Genomic DNA, 20557 nt, shown 5'->3' with positions numbered 1-20557 from the left:
TATGCTTAATATTTTACAGAACTGTGCATACAGTACAAAGCAATGCTATAAAGATACTGGCACTACACTTGATATTGACCCTGTGATGCAATATTGTTCAAAGCAAGGTTTCATATAAAGCTGAGAACTATGCTACTGGTCTGTACGCTATGTTTTGGTGTCTGTACTTTGGGAGTTGCATGTTCAACGGTCAATGGGCAAGAATGATGAGATGCGGCAAATGATAAAACAAAGGTCAGCATTATGAAGTTTAAAGCAATATTTATTTCTAAATGTGCTACAATTCAAATGGCAAAACAAAAAATCTCTTTCACCTGTTTTTTTTGTACGTTTTTTTAACCCCTGAGCACCATAATCCAGTTTTCCCATAATGCACTGGATTTATCCAAAATGAACAAAAGGGAAATAACAGAAATATTTAAAGCTTCATACACAGCTAGTTAAAGCCCATACAGGATCTACCATCTACCAGCATAGCATAGCTAAAATTACTAAACAACGTAAACAACATATTATTTAGACATAAGCGAATATATTTTTTTCTCCAATGCTATTGTATATTTTGTATTTTCTTAAAGCTTTTGTTGTCTGAAATCTTTTAAACATTTTTTTTTACAAAGCTATGTGAAATTTGTTGCTTTTTTAAAATCTTTGGTAGCAAGGATTACAGTGATATCATGTTCTTGATTAACAGTCAGCAACAGACTTTCCAGTTATTGGCATGAATCTGTTCTCCTCTTGTGTTGGTACCCCTAACATCCAGCAGGAGTAGGAAGGTACAGAATTGACTGTCTTATACGTTAGGAATAGACTGTGCCAAGGCTGAGATACCAAGTCGATACATTTCTGATATGCAAATCGAAAAGCAACTTCTACTTACACCACTAAGTAAAAAATGTGCATATTCTTTGGGCCCTGTTTTATACCCCTTAAGTACTTTTGTCCTTCAGCAAATCAACCTTTATAAGAGTGACAGAGGATGAACATTCTCAATCATGTACATGTACAAAGGGAGGGATAAACAGACAATAAAGATATTACATTCTTCAGAGAGTTATCGGATATGCTGCCAAACAGCCAATTATGTTGTGGAAATGGAGTGAGTTTGAACCGGAAAAGTACTTTCCTTTTTCCAAATTCTCTGCAGGAACTGATGAGATATGCTAAGATCTCTTACAATTAGATTTTCTTGCAATTAAATGTCCTGACCTGAAAAAATATATTAAGTAGACACTGTGGAATTGAGCTAAGTACACAGCCACCTACAATACAGAACTGACAGCTGAAAACGAGAAGTTTAAACAGCTTATCTTCATGATAGGACATTTCACAGCAAAATATCTGTCGTATAAGCATGTGTTTTAACATTGTGTTCTACCCCATATCACATATCTACACATCATTAAAACAACTTGAGACAGAATATTGTCGAAATGAAATAAAATAAAATCCTTCTGCCATTTTCCACACAACAATACACCAGTACAAAACCCAAACAAGAAATGTGAGCAGGGTGCTTCACGTCCTAAATGGTCCACCTACTGTTTGTTTGCTTTCGGCCTCAGTACACCTTGTATTCACGCAAATAGCATGTGTGGACCTTGAAGCTACAGTTAAAACTGGAAATTAAAGAATGTGGTCATGTTTGTTGGCACAGTCTATAACAAATGAGGTAGATGTACTATCATAAAATATTCCCTTCTTTAGTATAACAATACAAAATATGAAAAAAATCCAGTGATCTGTTGAAACAAAAAGATTTTTTTTCAAGTGGCTTTACAATAAAAATAATAGAAATGAAATATATGAGGTATACTTTGTATTTATAATCTGTTATGTATATACAGGTACATCTGTGAGGTATCTGGCTGGTTTAAAAAAGGGTTTTCAAATAAAGCTATGCAGCTGAATTCATGGTTACAGCCCCAGAATTAACATGAAATAAAATAAAAACAAAAATAAATAAAAATCAAAACTATATGTTGAACAGACTAAAAAACTAAATACAAGAATATCTTCAAACCGTCTTCCCCATTATCCTCCAAAAGATTTCTGAGAGTGTGAGAGAGCGAGAAATAAAAAAAAGCGTGAGCGTGAGAGATCTCCAAAAACCTCGACACAAGTGCATCGGTAAAAATGAAAAACTCCAATCTATTCACAACAAAGCCACTACATAATTTTTGATATTCCCACTCTTTTCAAATTTATCCAGGTTATCCGGTTATAACCTGTTTGATCCGGCTGTCTGTCCAGCTCTTCCTGGGTGTAGTACTGAAGTGCTCTTCCCTAGTCTCTGCTAGTGCCCGCCATGACAACGCAATGACGCCATTTCATGGCCCGCCAGGCTGCAGAAGCCCACATCACTTGACTGTCTGTGGCCTTTCTGCCATTTTACACTCCTCAAACTTCACTGGTGATCGCCGAGCGGCTGATATGAGTATTAATCTACAGACTATTATCTGCTCAGAATATAGGTATCTGTTGATGTCTGTAAAGAGAGGCATGCAATTTCCCATTACCGTAAGAACCAGTTTTGTAACAGCTCTTTGGCCATTAGTGAAGCAATCGGGGCTAGCGAGCTGTCGCGCTGGTTTACCGCGCAGAAGAGGAAGGCGGGCGAATAAAGAACTACCTGCCTTCGATATCAGTGCAGCTGCTGCTGTTGTCATGCCATATTAACCAATGTGTCGATAGAAAAGCCAGTCTGGTTAAAAATACATTCCCTGCAGTCAGTCGCCGAGACTCGCTTCTTGCGAAACAGAAGAGCGCTTCGACATGAGCGAGGTTCTGATTGTAGACGCTCTCCTTTCCTCAGTGGGATGTGCTTAGCTTTCTGCCAATTTAATCACTTTCTCAGTTAATGCTGAACTAGACCTGCGCGCTCATCAAAGCAGCTGCTCTTGTTTCTTGTGCATCTACACGGTTAGAAATCTAATAGAAAACCTATTTCATTAATGCTCACACTGAGTGATATTACATAACTTTAAAAAGAAACAATTATTATATTGTATATTTCTTTGGTATCAGTTGAGAGTAGGCACGTCCTGCTCTTTGACTTTTTAAGCAAATGCATGTTAGATTTTAAGATTATTTCAATCATTTCATAAATGTACTGCCTTGGTTACAGTAGGAATACAACCAACAAACTACGTATGCATCATGGACCACAGTTTCTGCAGGGGTTGAACATAATCTACAGAGTCCTCAGATTACAAAGTGTACAGAGTCAGTAGTTCTCATGTCTTCTTTATAGTTGTACATCTCTTCAACGTGGTTGTCTTGGGATTTATGATGCTCTGCCTAGAATTATTTCACTCAACAGAAGTGACTCTTCAGTATAGTGTGTTTACTTATGTGCTCAAGATCACTTGTAAAGTCACTGTTCAGAGTCAGGTAGAATACAATAATTAGATTTTCTTTTTTTCTGGAAGTTTATTCCTTTGTATATAAACGTGATTATTTCAGTGGAACTCGGAAACTTAAAAATAATATGAAAAAAAAGCCATCTCAAAAACAGCAGAGATGTTTTCCTTTGTTTATATAAGACTGCTCGATGCGTTTGTGATTGGAGGAAGGGATCGCTGGATGAATGCAATGCGTTTGTGATTGGAGGAGGGGATTGCTGGGTGAACGCAATGCGTTTGTGATTGGAGGAGGGGATTGCTGGGTGAACGCAATGCGTTTGTGATTGGAGGAGGGGATCGCTGGGTGAACGCAATGCGTTTGTGATTGGAGGGAGGTCACTCAGGGGGAGGAGCTGCTGGAGGCTTGTCCGTGGGCCGATGATGAGGATGAGGAAGAGGAGGAAGAGGAGGGCTGGATGTGTGCGGACAGCCCCGGGCTGGTTTTTCCCTGAGTGCTGTGCAGGCTGCTGTTGTTCCCTTGCATCATGGGAATGGCAGGCTTCCGGGCGAACAGGACACCTGGGGAACAGGTAAAAGAGGCATCAGACATCAGACACAGATCAGGTCAACTCACCCTGGCCCTGAGAGAACAAACCTCCCAAATTATTCCTCTATTCGCCTAGTTCGGCTAGCTAATTTTGGCAACTGATAACGAAAAACACAAAGGACATTTTCCACATAATGTGTCAAAGTTAAGGACATAATGCTGGTTGAATCCACACCACACTGTCGGCAGTACTGTAGATAAAAATATGAACATTTGACTGTGGCACAGTGACGCGAAAAGCCTTTTTAACATTTCCAATATACTCAGTGGCTCACAAAACAATCAGAGCTGCGATTAAAGCTAACCTGCGCCGGGATCGACTGGGCACGCTCCCAGCTCTCACCCCAGGGCTAGTGGCATTAGGAGAGGCCGGGGCTTAGGGATGAAAGCCACTCGAGTCATGTTTCCTCACCCAAAGTTTCCAATAGGCTTGTGAGGCGACGTGAAGCGCTCTATCTGTGGGTAATTACAGTCCCCGTCGCGGAAGCACAGGCGCTGTCTCGGGCTAAAACAAGCGCTCTTTTCCTCCGGCACGTAAGACAATAAGCCCCATCGACCCCAAATCAACAGGCCCAATTCTGAGATATTTAACTTTTTTAACTCTATTGGACTGCCACTTCATTACGATGGATTTTATAGCAAAGACATCAAATTGTGTGGAGGACTAGGCGCAGGGGTGCTGCTATAACTTATTGAATTTCCTGCCTGCAATTACATCAGCAAACGGCCCTCTATTTACCTGTGTAGACAACTCCATTTATTTCTATTGACATGTTGATGCTGCTAATGCCGTTGGTAGACAGGTTCAATGCGGTCTCTTGTCTATCATCTGTCAAAAAGGGGGAAGAGAGGGAGAGAGAGAGAAACTCAATATGAGCATTTAAAAAAAGAACACAGGACGCCGGAGAAGAGCGGCGCTGAATATCGGTGATAACTCATGAGTGACAAGATAAGGAGAGGTTTATTAAAGCGTTTCGGAGGGAAAAAGAACTGTCAAAGAAATAACATCCATTTATACTTACTGCTTATCTCTGTATAAAACCACCCAGAGAAAAGCCATGTCATGACATAAAGATCCCAGAGCCAAGATCTCAAACCACAGGCTCTCATTATGTCAGTGTTCTCTTATTCCTCGTAATAGCCTATATTCATAACAGTGGTTGCATTAAAAAAATACACGTAAAATGTTGTACGTAGTACAATACATCCAGTCAATTTTTTCTACTAGCATTTGCTGTTCACAGGCACCAACAACAGAAGCCAAAGAAATGGCGTCTGACGGAAGTACATGTGAGAGATTTATTCTTTGTGGAATGGGATTTAGATTCACAAACAGAGCTTTAGCACCAGACTGGGAGAGGTGTGTGGAAAAATAATAGTGTTTGGATGTCATCTTTAAATTACAGTATTTATATCTGAGTCCCGGCTAGGCCAGTACGGTACAATCAACCTTTGAAAAATTATAACTCATTTTCTCATCAAATATAAAGTGTAAAGCCAACTATTATGACTAATATAAGGGAAGCAGTCAAGCGGAGAAAAATGATATCACACACAGAGAGATAAGGTGCACAGTGTTCTTTGGGAATGTATTATTAAGTAATGTATGACTTATTGCTTGTCCTAATCCAGACACCGAGGGGCAGCCAGTGCTACAGCAGACAGGGCTCTTTAAAGTCCTGCTCTAGAAATCCTCCATTTCGCCCCTGCTGCTCCAACAGTATTTCTTCATAACATCAGTAAAGCAGCCATCAAATGACAGTGGACATCAGATTTTTTTATGGATTATGTGTCAGTTGGTAGTTCAATATTTCACTTTGATTTTTTCACAAAGCATTCTCGAAATGCGGCAGATAAGTGCAAACCCATCGTATAATACGCCGGGTCTGTTTTACCCCGATACATCGGCACATCTAAGAATGATTATAGTTTGAATTAAAACGTACAAACTCGCCAAATACTATCCTTCATCCACATATGGATAACAGTTTCACCCACAGTTATTTTCAACGTCTGCTTCTAGTTCTCTCACATCAGTACCTAATGAAATTGCTCGCTAACAGAACTCATTCCACTGACAGGAAGTTCACTTAAATATGTTCAGAATGTAAATGATCTTTAACACAGGTAGGGCTCTGACCCTTGAAGACTGAGTTTGCCCAATTCTGACCCAGCCGATACGCGCGCGTCTTTGCGCTTCCGCAACGATAAATCGATGGTCACTTCCTCAACCGAAGCCTCGCTCAGTCCTCACCTCTGTTGTTGAGCTTGATGTTCATTGGCAGTTGGGTTGCCATGGCGAAGAGGTTCTGCTGGAGGGCGTGCTGCATTATTCTCTGCTGCTCTTCGGCCATCAGCATCATCTTCTTCTCCGGAGGCTCGCCCGACTCCAGCTTCTCCCGCAGCTGCTCCAGGGCCACGGCCTGCGCTGCAGCGGCCGCCTGAGCCGCCACGGCCTGAGCCGCTACGGCCTGGGCCGCTGCCACCTGCTGCCCGCTCAGAGACATCCTGCTGCTCATGCTCTGCTCATACTCTGCAGGGGACACACACACATCCTGCTGCTCATGCTCTGCTCATACTCTGCAGGGGACACACACACAGAGACACAGGGTATCTTACTCTCACTGAAACACACTACAGCCTGCTGCCCATACTCTGCTCATACTCTGCAGGGGACACACACACAGGCAGGGGCTCTTACTCTCACACAAACACACTACAGCCTGCTGCCCATACTCTGCAGGACACACACACACACACACACACACACACACACACACACACAGGGCCTCTTACTCTCACACAAACACACTACAGCCTGAGCAGAAACACACTACAGCCTGCACAGAAACACACTATAGCCTGTGCAGAAACACACTACATCCTGCTGCCCATACTCTGCAGGGGACACACACAGACACACAGGGCCTCTTACTCTCACAGAAACACACTAGGGCTTGCACCCTGCATTACATAACATTACACATGCCTGTGTTCGCTTTCTCTTCACAAACCCAGTTAGGTGGGTTAATTTACGAGGCTGTTGCAGACTGTATCTGATGTTTATTTCATTGGAGGGCTTCCTTCACTCATACTCTCTCAGAGAAAAGGGTTCTTTCGCTTTCATAGTGGAACCCTTTTTGTTCTTTATGGAACCCGCTGTCATAGGTGTGAGGTCTGAAAGCTCCCCGACACTGAAGCATTTCACCCAACAAAGAACACTTTAACTAGAGAGGGTTTTTGTATGCAAGCACAGGGTTCCTTTTGGAACCATTTAACACACACTATGGCCTGGACTCCATCAACATCTTTCATCCAGGAGTGTTTGAATTCTCTTTACAAACACAGTTAGGCAAGTTCCTTTCTGAAATTGTTGCAAACAAAAACATTTATTTTGAAGAAAAAATGAATGAAACAAGGTGATTGGATCCGGTCCTATATGCCTTCCTGGCAGCATAATTTTTATTTTCCATTATGGGCTGTTATCAGGGAGAATAAAATGGATATGAAATTGTACTGCGCGCCATCTGAAATTGACTTAAAAAGTGGTTAAATTTTGAGAGTGGAATTCACCAAAGAATCAATGTGCAACACACCATCCATGGCATGTGTGTATGTCGCTAACCATTGTTTGTTAATTGTTCACATTTTTAAGCACTGCTCATTTTTCTACTTCATGCTATTTGATTTATAGTTCTTTATTTTATTTTTGCAGCTGCAGCCTATGGCATTGATTTCCTCAGGCCTCGTCTCAGTCATCATTACCATCGCGTGCGTCTCAATAAAAGGGGGCCATTTTGTGCATGTGACCGTTCTCCCTGACAGACGGATCTCACGCTCTTTGTGTGGCGTTCCTCTCTTTAATGTGAGGTGGAAATCAGCAGCGCGGGTTTGAGGAAGTCCTCCAAGATGTTTCCTCTTCTCAGCGATGTCCGGGCTGACCGTGCGTTTCGCCAGAGGGATCCACTCTCCCACGCAAAATAAGTAGCACTGCGCTATTTTGAAATTCAGCGGGTTTCAAAATTAAAAATACTTCTCTTTATGAGGGTTTGTCATCGGTTTGGGTACATGTGTAACAGGAATAGTTGGTGTTTATCACGTAGTTCCGTAATTCATGAAAAAAAAAAAAATTATGGAAATGTACAGCTTTTGAAGACCTCTGGGCATAAAATCCGAACCCTTACAAATAAATAAAAAGTGCTTCTGGTGGTAATTTCGGGGAATTACTGGATCATATGGACCTGGATTCTGCCATTTTGTAAGCAGACAGTCAAACGTTTTAATGAATATATCTTTAGATGATTTCACTGATCGCCAACCATTATTCTCCTATGAACACAAGTCACTGATGCTTCCTTGAGAGAAGTGGATATTTGTTTTCATAAAATGAAAATGTTTGTGTTTTTATGCTGCTTCTACATGGAACAGATATGTATGTCCATTACAGCACATGCTGAGAAACATGGAACTTTGATGATTTGAAAAAGTCATTCAGGAGTGAGTATCTCAGTTTCTTCCAGATCAAAGAGAACAATTTACATCTTCACTGCTGTATTTTACTGCCAAGGGTGTGGCATACTTAACAAGTCTTCAAAAAATGCCTCCAAGCCTACTACTCCACATATATCTGCATACATTTATATAAACCTCAAATAAGAGGAAAATATTTATCTATAACTTCCTCCAAAATTCAGTGCTTGTGCACACAGCTTTTCCTCCTTTTTAATCAATATAAACCTTTTTGGGTTCACAGGTGTGGTCACCTGTAGTGGATATATCCACTTAGATTTTTTGTGATCAACTTTTTAGAGACAGTAGCATAAAATATTTACAATACATTAAATATTATACAATATACAATATTATATTTATACATATCTATCCTGCTCACCTTTCTTAATGGCCACCCCGTGGGTCATGTGACTGCCATTGGCGGTCGGCATGGCGATGTGGGGCATCTGGATCTTTGGCGAGGAGAGGAGGGTGGGCGTGCCCACAGGGGAGTAGTTAAACATGGCCGCCCCGTAGCTCTGCCTGCGACCCTCACGCCGGTTACTGTCGATAGCTGCCTGTAGCTCGCCCGGAGAGCTGAGCCCCCGCTTTTCACATTCATAAGGGTAGAGGTACTTCATATACCTGCAGAGAGAGAGAGAGAGAGGGGGGGGGGAGAGAGAGAGACAGTGAGAGAGAGAGAGAGAGAGACAGTGAGAGAGACAGTGAGAGAAAGAGAGAGACAGCAAGAGAGAGAGAGACAGCGAGAGAGAGAGAGAGAGAGAGAGAGAGAGAGAGAGGGAGGGGGGGTTAGTGCTGGAGATTACCGCGCCTGTGCTCATACAACAGACAGCGCAACCTGCAGCCTAGTGGATAAGGTACATGACTGGGACCTGAAAGGTTGGTGGTTCAAGCCCCAGTGTGGCCACGATAAGATCCACACGGTTGTGCAAGGCCCTTAACCCCTCATTGCTCCAGGGGGGATTGTCCCCTGCTTAGTTTATTCAACTGTAAGTTGCTTTGGATAAAAGCTTCAGCTAGATGAGATATAATTATTATTAAATGAACAGCCTCCCGCTCGGGCCTCTCTCATCGCTGCAGGCGGTTCGCCGTGCGACATCGCTCTGGATCGCTGTCAGCCGGCTCCGGGAGAAGAGCTGGGCTTCCTGGGGGATGATGTAATCTCTCTAAATGACAGTCCTCCTGAAGAGAGACTTGTGCAAACAGGTTCTGCTTTTCCCTGCGGTCAGGGCTACGCACGCCACGCACACCACTGTAATTACGCGCCATATTCCTATGATATTAACTGCAGAATAGACGCCATTGCGCCTGAAAATAATCATTATTTCTATTAAGTGTCTGCGAAAGTGGATAATAGAACTAGCAACATCAGATACAGTATGCTTTTGAAACTATTGTAGGGTGTTTTTTCCAAAGCACAGACATATATACACAGTAAAGGCAATGGTAGCAATCAGATCAAATGAACAGCTCTCTTTATGTACCGTCAATGGCACGGCTACAGGTAGGAAGAATACACTCATTTGGATGAGCTGATTTTGAAGTTATTGCGTTTTCGCTCTCTCTCGTACATTGAACAGGAGAGTCTCTTGTGGCCTGTCCTTGGCCGTAGGCTGCTCTGTCTCTTTCGACGGTCTCCGGAGAGGATACTCACTGTGTTCGGAGGGTAAAAGCTGCACTTGTGATGGAGGTAGGGAGATTCAGGCCTTTGGTGATCTCGCGCCATATTTTCTTATTGATGACCTCCACTAAGCCTCCTTTTTCAGTGACAAGCTTGTAGAGGGTGTAGAGATCCAGGACCTGCTTGGCCATGATAGGAATCCTATTCACCGGAGTCCCTGAAGAAACAAGCACAATATCCACAATCAATGCAATTAACTCCAGACCATTGACAGGCAGCCCTGCTGGTTATAGGGCCAATTAATCTGAACTAAGTAAAACGTCTAATAGTTCTGCACTTCCACTTGAGGGAAACATCACTTTTACTATCCTAAATTCAGAGATAAGTTTTTACACTGCGAAAAACACTTAACAGGTGTTTTAGTCTTATAATGAGACATAATATATATATATTTTTTTCTCTTAAGTACAAAATATTAGGTTCACTTTTGTTTGTAAACCTAAAGCTGTCTTACCTGCAGTGTTTTTGTCTATTTAGCAAAAGAGTAATAGAAATAAGATTTGAAGTCTCAATAGAAGACTAAAATACTTGATCTATTCTTTGGTATTTGCAGTGTATGCATGAAACATTTTCTTCTCAGGCAGGGATAAATGAATAAATTCACTTTTAAATAAAATATAGAATCATGTTTCAGATGCCTTGGTACACAGTTCTGTAAGTGGCTCACTGCACACATGTGTTTGGTGCCATTCTGAAACGCCAAAGCTGTGAACAGGACACATTTTCACAGACAAAGTGAGTTATGAAATGTGCACAGAGACTCTGGGCAGACTCCAGACACGTTTCACAACACAGCTTTGCCGTTTCAGAATGGCAACCATCGGATGCACAGACATCTCCCTGACATTTCGATTTGCATTATTTAAACACACAGCAACACTCGCACATACATTTCGTAATATTCTCATTTTTGTATCTGTCCTTGCATTGTATTTTTCACTGTTCAGTAGAACACATTTGAAAATGCAACAGGTGTAGTATTTCAATCTCATATTCAAGGAAAATGGTGGAATGTCAAGAGCTCCAGGACTGCATTTTACAAAAGCACAAAAGTGGCCAGAGAACCCAGGCGCCTTAGATGCCCCTGACACACACTCAAATCCCTCTCTGGTTTGGGAATGTGAAATGAGCAGCCTGTGCAACACCTACAGCAGCCTTCAGCAACCTCTGTCAAATCACACTCCAACCATCAGGCCCAATGGAAATCACCGCTGAGCCAAGGACACGTACAGACGGAGGCCAAGTTCAGTTTTTTGGGCCATGAAATAACTCAAAGGTACAGGAAGATGTTATGAGTACAGCACATTTATATAAGCCATGTATCTAGTACCCTTTATATTTATACACACTAAAGTAGTGTAAATTTATGTCTGTATGTACTACAAATCTGTCTGGTAGCTCTATTCCCAGTGTCCACTAATTCATATAAAAATTTCATAGATTTAAATTACATGTCATAAATACATTTTACTCTCTTTGACAGATAATAATGGCATGAAAAGAATTTCACAAGTTTTAACTGAAAATCTCACTAAACAAGTAATTCAAATAATAATAATGCTGCTTGAAATCCAAGAAATGAAAGTTTTTATTGAATTTCTTTTGTCCAATACGGTTGCTGTAACAAATTTGTTTTCATTCAACTTCACATTTTTAAAAATAATAATCACCGGCAATTGAAAGCGCAGTCTTTTTTGTTTTATTTGTTCCAGTTTGACCCTCAGTTAACAGTTTAAAAGGACTCAGAAATCATTTTCCCCTCACAGTTTTATGTGACTCATAATGTCTGGGAGGTCAGCGCTTTGTGTGGACACAAAAAGCTCTGGCCCTGAGATAATTAACCTGCATTTTGCTGATAGAGTTCTACTGTGCCCATCGGATTTACCATAATAGCGATCGATAATGACAGGAGTATAGCGAAAACAACAGCGCTGGGGTCCTCGCCGCGAGGAGAGGTGGCAGAAACACCGCCCGGGGCGGTAAAAACACATCAATTAAAGGCAGTAATTACGACTCGGGCCTGCCACTCTGGCAGCAGAACAGAGGGACGCTATTAAAATCAAAGATTTATCCCCCCTGTCCTTAAAGACAATGCTGCCATTACACCTGGAGTGGTCATGTAGCAACACCTAAAATAAGCCCTCCCCCACCTAAAACTACCTAACCCCCCCCCTCTCACAAACATCTTGTGAACTATAAATATACCCTGGCACACAGTAGAGGGCCAGACTCCAGAACTTAATGTCTGAAGGACTTTAAAGGTTTGTCTTCATGGCCTTGATTGAATCATACATACTGTGCTCTCCATAATGACCCATCATTTATTTATTTGCCTCTGTACTCCTCAATTTGAGATTTGTAATAAAAAATCACGTGGTTAACGTGCACAGGTGTGGGACACACAACTTGTAAATAAGACATCCAGACTCTGATAATGTTCATTTCTGATGTTGAACATCAGAAAGTCATGGCATGTAAAGGATATGCAACAAAATAGTAAGCATGACTACTTTCATTCAATATTGCTGTGTCCCAAACATTATGGTGCCATGAAATGGGGGGACTACGTATAAACACTGCTGTAATTTCTACATGGTGAAACCAAAATGTATAAAAATTCCCTTTATTAAAATCTGACAATGCACTTTAACCACATGTGATTGTTTTAATACAATTCTGAAATTGTGGAGGCAAATAAATTATTGTCATTGTCCCAAACATTATGGAGGGCACTGTAGTTAATAGTATCAGTAAGAAAATGCAAGATTGACCAAGGAAATTTCTATAAATTTCCCTGGTTTATTTAACTGAAACAGACCGCACCCCAATGATGTGCTCTCCCCTTGACTGGTGATGAAAGCTGATTCTGTATTAAACTGCCTCTCTGTGTGACTAAGGGCACTGCCCCAAGCCCCATGTCTTTAATGTAAATGTACAGAAGAACACACTGTGTCAGATATTAAAAACATATCATGCCATGTGTCATATATTAAAAACATATCCTCTGATGTAGATCCCTACAGCTCTTTGCCTCTAAAGATATGGTGACAGATATATCAAATGTGTTCTGACACTGTATACGCAGTATTGGCAAATGCAAAAATAGCCAAATGCACAGCTCAGAGGACCATAAAATGATGCCTGGAGATAAGGTGTGTGACATGAACAATGAAACACTTAGTCTTGTGTTTCTGAATTGTGTGCGTCAGAAACCATATCCAGAGCATGATGAATACATTTAGTTAGAGGTCAGAATGAGTGACAACATTCAGATAAGAAATAAAAAAGAAATTCCATATCACATTAAATACATCAAATGTTCTGACATGGATGAAACATCGGGACCAGGCTGCTGTATCGCACAAGGTTCTGGCGTCCAACATATTCTTAGGATAAATACCAGGGAAGTAGATGGAATTCTACTGTTCCTATTCTATATAAAACACAAACTCCAATAAAAACTCATGTGTTTTTCAGAAATAGCATCACAGAGAAATATGCCCACTGGTCCACTGTGGTTTAGACTCCTCCTCAAAACCAGTCATTTTTACAAGGAACAATTATGCAAATATCACGTGATAACTATAGTATAATACTTCCTAAAAAAATTAAAAAAACTTGCAAATAAAGTCAAATTATGTTCAAAAAAGATGACGAAAGCCTGGCACGTTTAATCATGCAGTACCTCAGAAGTATCACCAACTCACATTCAGTTTTTACCTTATCAGGACCGCTCTCAGTGGCTGATGGCTACCTAATGTCTTGAAAAAGTTCCTCGGATTTCAGGAACATTCTCAGATCTGGCAACACCAGAAATGTGCTGAAAGCTTCCTGTTTCTTTTCAGTAGCAGGCTGTGTGTAACGGTCTGGACTATAAGTATGGCACCACTGCCTCCAACAGAAATTCAGAGAGCTGTGTGTGTGTTTGTGCGTGCAAGTTTGTGTGCGTGTGTGTGTGTGTGTGTGTGTGTGAAATAACACTGCATATGCTAGTATGAGCCCTTTTATATTTCTTTTCATAGTTAGTAGTGCCTGATTTTTGTTATGGGAAGATAACATCATTTGGATCGTTCAAGTATTTGAGATGAATGGGTGTTGAGATTAACTTTAATCATATAACCAAGACAGAGTCATATAACCAAAATGTTCCTGATGAGGAACAAAGGCTCTGCAATGACGAGACTATGAGAGATTGTGCAACTCCTCAATCAGATACGCAGCACACAGCCACAATCTCTCAACTCAGGATATTTATGTCAGATGCATTGTAGGGCTTCAAATAATTACGCTCTTAGTTAAGGAAACATGAGTGATTGTAATAAAAAGTCAAATGCTTTGGATTGGAAAAATACAACATCTAGTGGACAGTGTTAAAAAAATCAGATACCCATAATTTTAGTGGAATACGAGTCGGTTCACTCGAGTTAGCCAGCACCCTTCTCTCTGGCAGAGACAGATTATTTTCATACACTGTGTGATATACTCCAGAACCTGACGCAGAAATTCACTGCTGAAACTACACTTCCACTTCCATGTGAAATGCTGTGCGTCACCCCAACACACCTGGTAGGGCTCACACACTCACAGCGGAGAAATGTCACACGTACCCCTGAGAGGGCTGCACAAACACACACATTAAAATGTGAGCTCACATATTCTCCTGAAAGTGATTCACCGTACGTACACAAACACACACTCATGCACATGTGCGCACTATCCACCTTACTAAGACACTCTCTTTATGGAACTGAGGCTGAAGAAAGCAGTGTAGGGTAATGGTAACACCCTGAGCTTCTAACACCCACATGGGACACAGCTAATGTGCTCTTGAGCAAAGTCCCTAACCTGAAATGCTCTGGATACAGTGTGTCTGCTAAATGCCTAAAAATGAAGAAGAAACACTTCATGTTGTTCTAGAATACAGAATTAATGATTTAATACACCCTTTTGACTGATTTAAAACGCGTCTGGGAAGTCTTCTCGGGGACATTTTAAGAAAGTAAAGAGAGTTGCCAGTTATTTTTTTACATACAATAAACTGGAGGGTTCACTGTCTTCGGCAGTGTGGAGGCAAGTGAGTCACCAATCTGGCCTCCATGCCATGCTGATCATGATTATGTGGTCACACAGAGAAAGCCACATATGGGAATTTGGCCAGTTAATATCTTCACACAAAGTGTTATGGCATCTTTAATGAGCACAGAGTCAGGAGCTCAGTTAACCGCTTCATGCTGAACATCATTTCTTGTGAAAGGGGAAGTTTGTCAAGCATTGAGAGAGAATTTTGAAAACTGTGTTGCAAAACTAGTTTGATGTCTCTGGGACAGAGGATAGATTGGAATATAATGTTAAACATATTTAAAGTATATTTATTTTAAATGTTATGAACATATTAAATATGCAAAAATGGATCTTAAAGTGTAATGAGATAGTTAGACAGATCTGATAATCTGCTAAATTATGCCACTTACACATTTAATTACATTTAGAGCTTGGAGATATGTGGTGGCAGTCTGCATTAAGCCAGTGCATTAAAGTCTGCCCCTGTAAGCCTTTGTCTGACTGAGTCCAAACCTGGACGGTTCTTAAAAAGAGATTTATGTGCTTTCAATAGCGAAGGTGACGTATTTGTCTCTCAGATTCCCTGAAAGAGATACAACCAATGAAAGCGCGTACAGCCTTTAGTCAGCAGAACCGGTATGATAGGCCATGGATCATTATGACCGTGAGTGATTGCAGATCAGCGGAAAACCCACTCCGCCCAATCTCATCGCTGCTAAATCACCCGTGCAGCGCCCCGAATACTTTTAATTGGAGCAGGGAAATGGCGGAGCGGGAGAGGAGATCTATGCGGAGCGCGGGGCGAGGCGTCGGCCGGATCGCACCGCGCTGACGGCCGATGTTTACACCTCCACCGGGTAATGGAGCGGACACGCCTGTGCGTTTACGGCGAGTGAACGATGGGCGCCATGCCCCCCCGTAAATCAGGTGCTCTGGCTGGCTGGGCTAGAACCTCTGATGTTCCCTGGAGGAAGGCAAACCCACGCCGGGGGAAGCTCGCCCACTTCCCCACGGTGGACCCGAGGAGACGCAGAGAGACACGCCACCCCCAGGGCGAGGCTGGACTGAAATAGACGGGGAAAAACAACCCAGAAATACCCCGCTGGAGGCTGTAACGGTCCTGTCTGAAGCGCTGGGAGCCCATGCACACAATGAGGCCGTGGTCTCACATCCCACACCAGCTCCTCTACTCTCCCACACCACAGAGCATTCAGCACAAGTAGCACATATCTGAAACTTTTTACCTTCACACAAAAATGAAAACATAGAAAAGTAAACACATTCGAAATGATAGCATCAGCCCTGGGTCATATACATGACTGTTTTGGATTCCAATACTTTTCTACGCTGTACTGAGCTGGTCGGGTGCACTGGAACCTATGAAATACTCTCAAAAAGTGCAAACCCCGCTTTCTGGCCCTCTTGGTTGGCTCAATTGAACCAGGCTAGATCAATCGAGCACAGAAAAGTATTTGATTCCAAAACAATTAAATATTTGACACAGGTCTGGATAGCACACCCTTATTGTGTTTCCCAAACTGTTTTCTGCAACCAGATGGAAATTTATAGCAGATACATTTCTGCTTAATGGCCTATATATCGGCCGTACTGATAAACTGCTATACAGATGAATGTACAGGTAGTTTCCGTGTAGAGGAAATGTCAGATGAGGAAAGTGTTCTGCTAAAGTGTGCAAGAACAGAAAGAAGATGATTAGTCAACAATAATGATCGCACTGCAGCACCTCAGGACATCATTAATAAGACGTACGTACTTTAGAAAGTACACTTCGCTGTCAGGTACTCAACATATTAAACCCATCAGCAATGTAACATCAAAGGCCTTGGCGATATTTACTGGGCTAACGATTAAAGACTTATTCAGCCCTTAAAGCTACTCTGGAGCAGTCCTTTTCTTCTCCGTGTTTGTATTCCAGGTAATTATGGCAGAACAAAAGTTCAGGTGAAAGTGCTGATGCAGTTCAGGGCGTAATCAATTTATACTCAGAGCCTTGAGGAAACCATGAATCAAACAGGAAATTTAGCAGCACACAATGGACGTGAACACTTTTATTGTCCCGTTTGATATATAAGATCAGAACACTAAAGAAGACCATTACTCGTCTCACAAAAACAAAGCGAATTCCCTTCATCCGATCTGACTCACTGTCTTCTCCATCACCGCCCCTTGGAAAAGGGCACGATTAATGAATTCACCTTAGTTTTAACCCCCTGAATATGCACTTTTAAATGGGCCGGTGTCTTTCGTGAGAAATACTTTTGCACCACAATCACTATGCACACAATGTGATGCTGTTTTTTTCCAACTATTAAAGTTTCAAGTAAACTGAGATTTTCAGTTTTATTTAAAAAAATATATGGCTTATATGACTGACGTATCTTACCTACACCTGTACTAAAACGGAGAAATATACTTGCACGCATATAAATATAATTATTCTGTGGGCAGAAACAACTTGTTAATGAGAGAGGTCAGTAGAGAAGGGCCAGACTGGTCGAAGCTGACAGGAAGGTGACAGTAACACAAATAACCGCAAATTACAACAGTGGTATGCAGAAGAGCATATCTGAACACACAATGTGTCAAAGCTGTAAGTGGATAGGCTACAGCAGCAAAAGACTAAAAAATAAGTCAAAAAACCCAATAAAGTGCTCACTGAGTGTGTATTCTGTCAAAGAAAGGCAAAAGCAAAAAGCTCTTTGAGATTATGATCATAATTTTCAATGTTCTCCAAACATTACAATGAAATGACAGTACATGAAAACAAAAAAGCCAATAATCTCCACATAAAAATAAGAAAGCAAGTTTAAATTGCGATCTGTATCTGTAGCTCACCCTCTCCAGCCAACAACCAATCAGAAGTGAACACATAGAGGTCAAGATCAGGCTTGATACGGTGCTAGATAATATTTAGCTTTTAGGCAAACTTAGCAGTAGGTAAGGAAAAGTGGAGCCTTGCTGGGCCTGTTCTCTCCATTATGTGATGTGATGTGATATTATGTTATGCTATGTCACATTATGTTATATATTTTGAGCTGCAGACAGTGTGAAGGCTGTGGCCCCGCCCTCTTAATTTGAAAGGAGACGTCCTGGATGGTCGGAGGTCCTGGTGACAGATGACGGCGGTTTGGCGGGTTATGATTAATGATGGGGGGGCAGAGGCCGTGGCAGGGGTCCGTGACCCCGTCACTGGTCCCAGCCTTCAGGGGCCGGGGGCCCGACGGCACAAACTCTCTCTCAAACCACCTCACAGCAGGGCCCTCTCCAGACTGATATGCGTCTGACAGAAGATAAATCTGGAGAAATTTTAATAAAACCCGTCAAATTCACGGGAAACCGACATGTAAAACTATCCGCCCCCCCCCCCCCGGGATGCGTCTGGGAAGTCTTCTCGGAGACATTTTAAGAAAGAAAAGCCAAATTAAGGGCTGGCCAGGGTGTTATTCTACTGTCTGCTCTGGCCTACGGGTTGTGTTTCTCGCTTGAGGAAGTGTGGTATTATTAAACACTTATTTCAGTGTGCAAAAGGTACAGGACTACTTTTTTGGTTTGGGTTCATAAAATATACCAGATGTATACATGTAATTGCACAAGGCACAAGCTGAATTTGTGAATCGCATCACAAATTCCCTCTTTGCATTCACATTTTAAGACTTCAGACATTGTTCAGGAATACTTAATTTTACGTCAAGTAGAGCATTTTGCTGTATCTTAAATTGACTGTTGATAACTATGTACAATGATGATTTGTAGTCATGTTCTGTAACACACACACGACATCAACTGTTTCCCATACAACCTGTGATTCCATATCCAGTTAAAGGGTTCTTTGTCAGACTAAATGCTTCTTTGTCTGGGAGCTTTCACACTTCACACCTATGATAGAGGAATCCTATGATAAAGAACTCAAAATGGTTCCTCAATGGAATCAAGCCAAAGAATGCTTTTTTCCAAGAGTGCACATTTGAATTAAAAACAAATAAATGCGACAAATGTTAGTTTAATTTAAACTTTCATCATATTAATAATCATTTACAGCTGAGCTGGACTACACTCAGTGCGTACTCGTGGTACAGCTTCGAGAAGGGGACAGCTATCGTTGTAGCACGCTAACACGTCACCCAGGCCGGTTAATTGAATGATAATAATGAAAGGTTGAAAAGGTCAATGTGCGTATTGTATGTGGTACAGGTAACATTTTCTGTGACCTACAGGAAAACCACATGAGACTTTTTCCTGCAAGTGGATGCTATAATTAAAATACTTTCTCTCAATGGACTCCCCGCAGTCATATTGGTTAATGTACTGATTCTTGTCGCAAATATTGTGCAAGAACAGACAAGTCCCACTAACCACTGCTGTGAAAGGCTAGCGCTTATGAGCAGCCATTACAGAGAGCAAAATTAATGTGATTTAGTTCATTAGAGCTGTTCTCGCAGGTCTGAAAATGACCTGTGATTCAGTCGATCGATGGCGCTGTACAATGGGGGATCTATACTGTAGAACCCTGGTAACTTGCTGCAGATGTGACGGGGTCTTCAGAAATGCACTTTGGGTAAAGATAAAACAGATTTCAACAGCTGGAGTAGTGAGATTAACACATAAATTTAGCTGAATTTGTCATTCCTGACAGGCGATTATGCCACTTAAAATTGGGCTTGATGAACAAATGGGTAGATGAAAAATGCGCGCACACACATACAATGCGAATGAAAGAGAGTGCAAGAGCAAAAGTGTGTGTGTGTGCGTGCGTGTGTGTGTGGATAGAGAGTGAGAGATTCGTGATTTGTGAAGGATACCCATTCTCACATTCTCAGTAACATTATCCTGATAAAGGTCAGATATGGTCACATGTCACACAAAAATAGCTCATTGACATGAAGACACGGACCCCTTCACCCAGATGAATAACTGTCAAAAATCCTTTTAATTGCCATATTTGACCAAAGGATCAGAGGCTAAAACCACCACTGTAATGCTTCACTTACTGGTCTTACTGATTTACTTTCTAACCACAATGTCTAGCAGGCATTACTAGCATTGCACAGAAAATATATGACCGAAGACATTTTGCGTGACAAACAAAAGTGTAACCAAGATTGGTTTAGGTTTCTGAAGATTTTCAAGTAATTGGGTTCAAAATACAAATTCTGTCTTTCCAATGTTGCAGTGATATACTGTAAGCAGTCATCCTGAATATGGAATATGTAAGCTAGCTGCAAAATTCTTCTGCCTATGTATCTGGTTAGCATAAAGTAGCTACAGGTCTACATAAATCTGACTAGCAAACCCCCTTTCATTATCATCACTTACAGTTTTTTACAATCGTTT

The 20557-nt window shown here is 41.5% G+C and overlaps 1 protein-coding gene across 2 annotated transcripts in view; it reads right to left on the bottom strand.

Moving 5' to 3' along the window:
* Positions 1-241: 241 nt before the first annotated feature.
* arid3c (AT rich interactive domain 3C (BRIGHT-like)) overlaps positions 242-20557 on the bottom strand; it is an 83024-nt gene continuing 62708 nt past the window's right edge. For both annotated transcript variants that reach the window (XM_061259535.1, XM_061259536.1), the window contains 5 exons: positions 10118-10301; positions 8843-9087; positions 6206-6484; positions 4691-4780; positions 242-3923 (listed from right to left, as the gene is read on the bottom strand). In XM_061259535.1, the coding sequence (XP_061115519.1) occupies positions 3745-3923; positions 4691-4780; positions 6206-6484; positions 8843-9087; positions 10118-10301 (977 nt within the window). In that variant the 3' untranslated portion in view covers positions 242-3744. The remainder of the gene's footprint in view (positions 3924-4690; positions 4781-6205; positions 6485-8842; positions 9088-10117; positions 10302-20557) is intronic.

This window comes from Conger conger, chromosome 11 (genome assembly GCF_963514075.1).
Source record: "Conger conger chromosome 11, fConCon1.1, whole genome shotgun sequence".
Lineage (NCBI taxonomy): Eukaryota > Metazoa > Chordata > Actinopteri > Anguilliformes > Congridae > Conger > Conger conger.
This window is presented reverse-complemented; position numbering and strand designations above follow the sequence as displayed.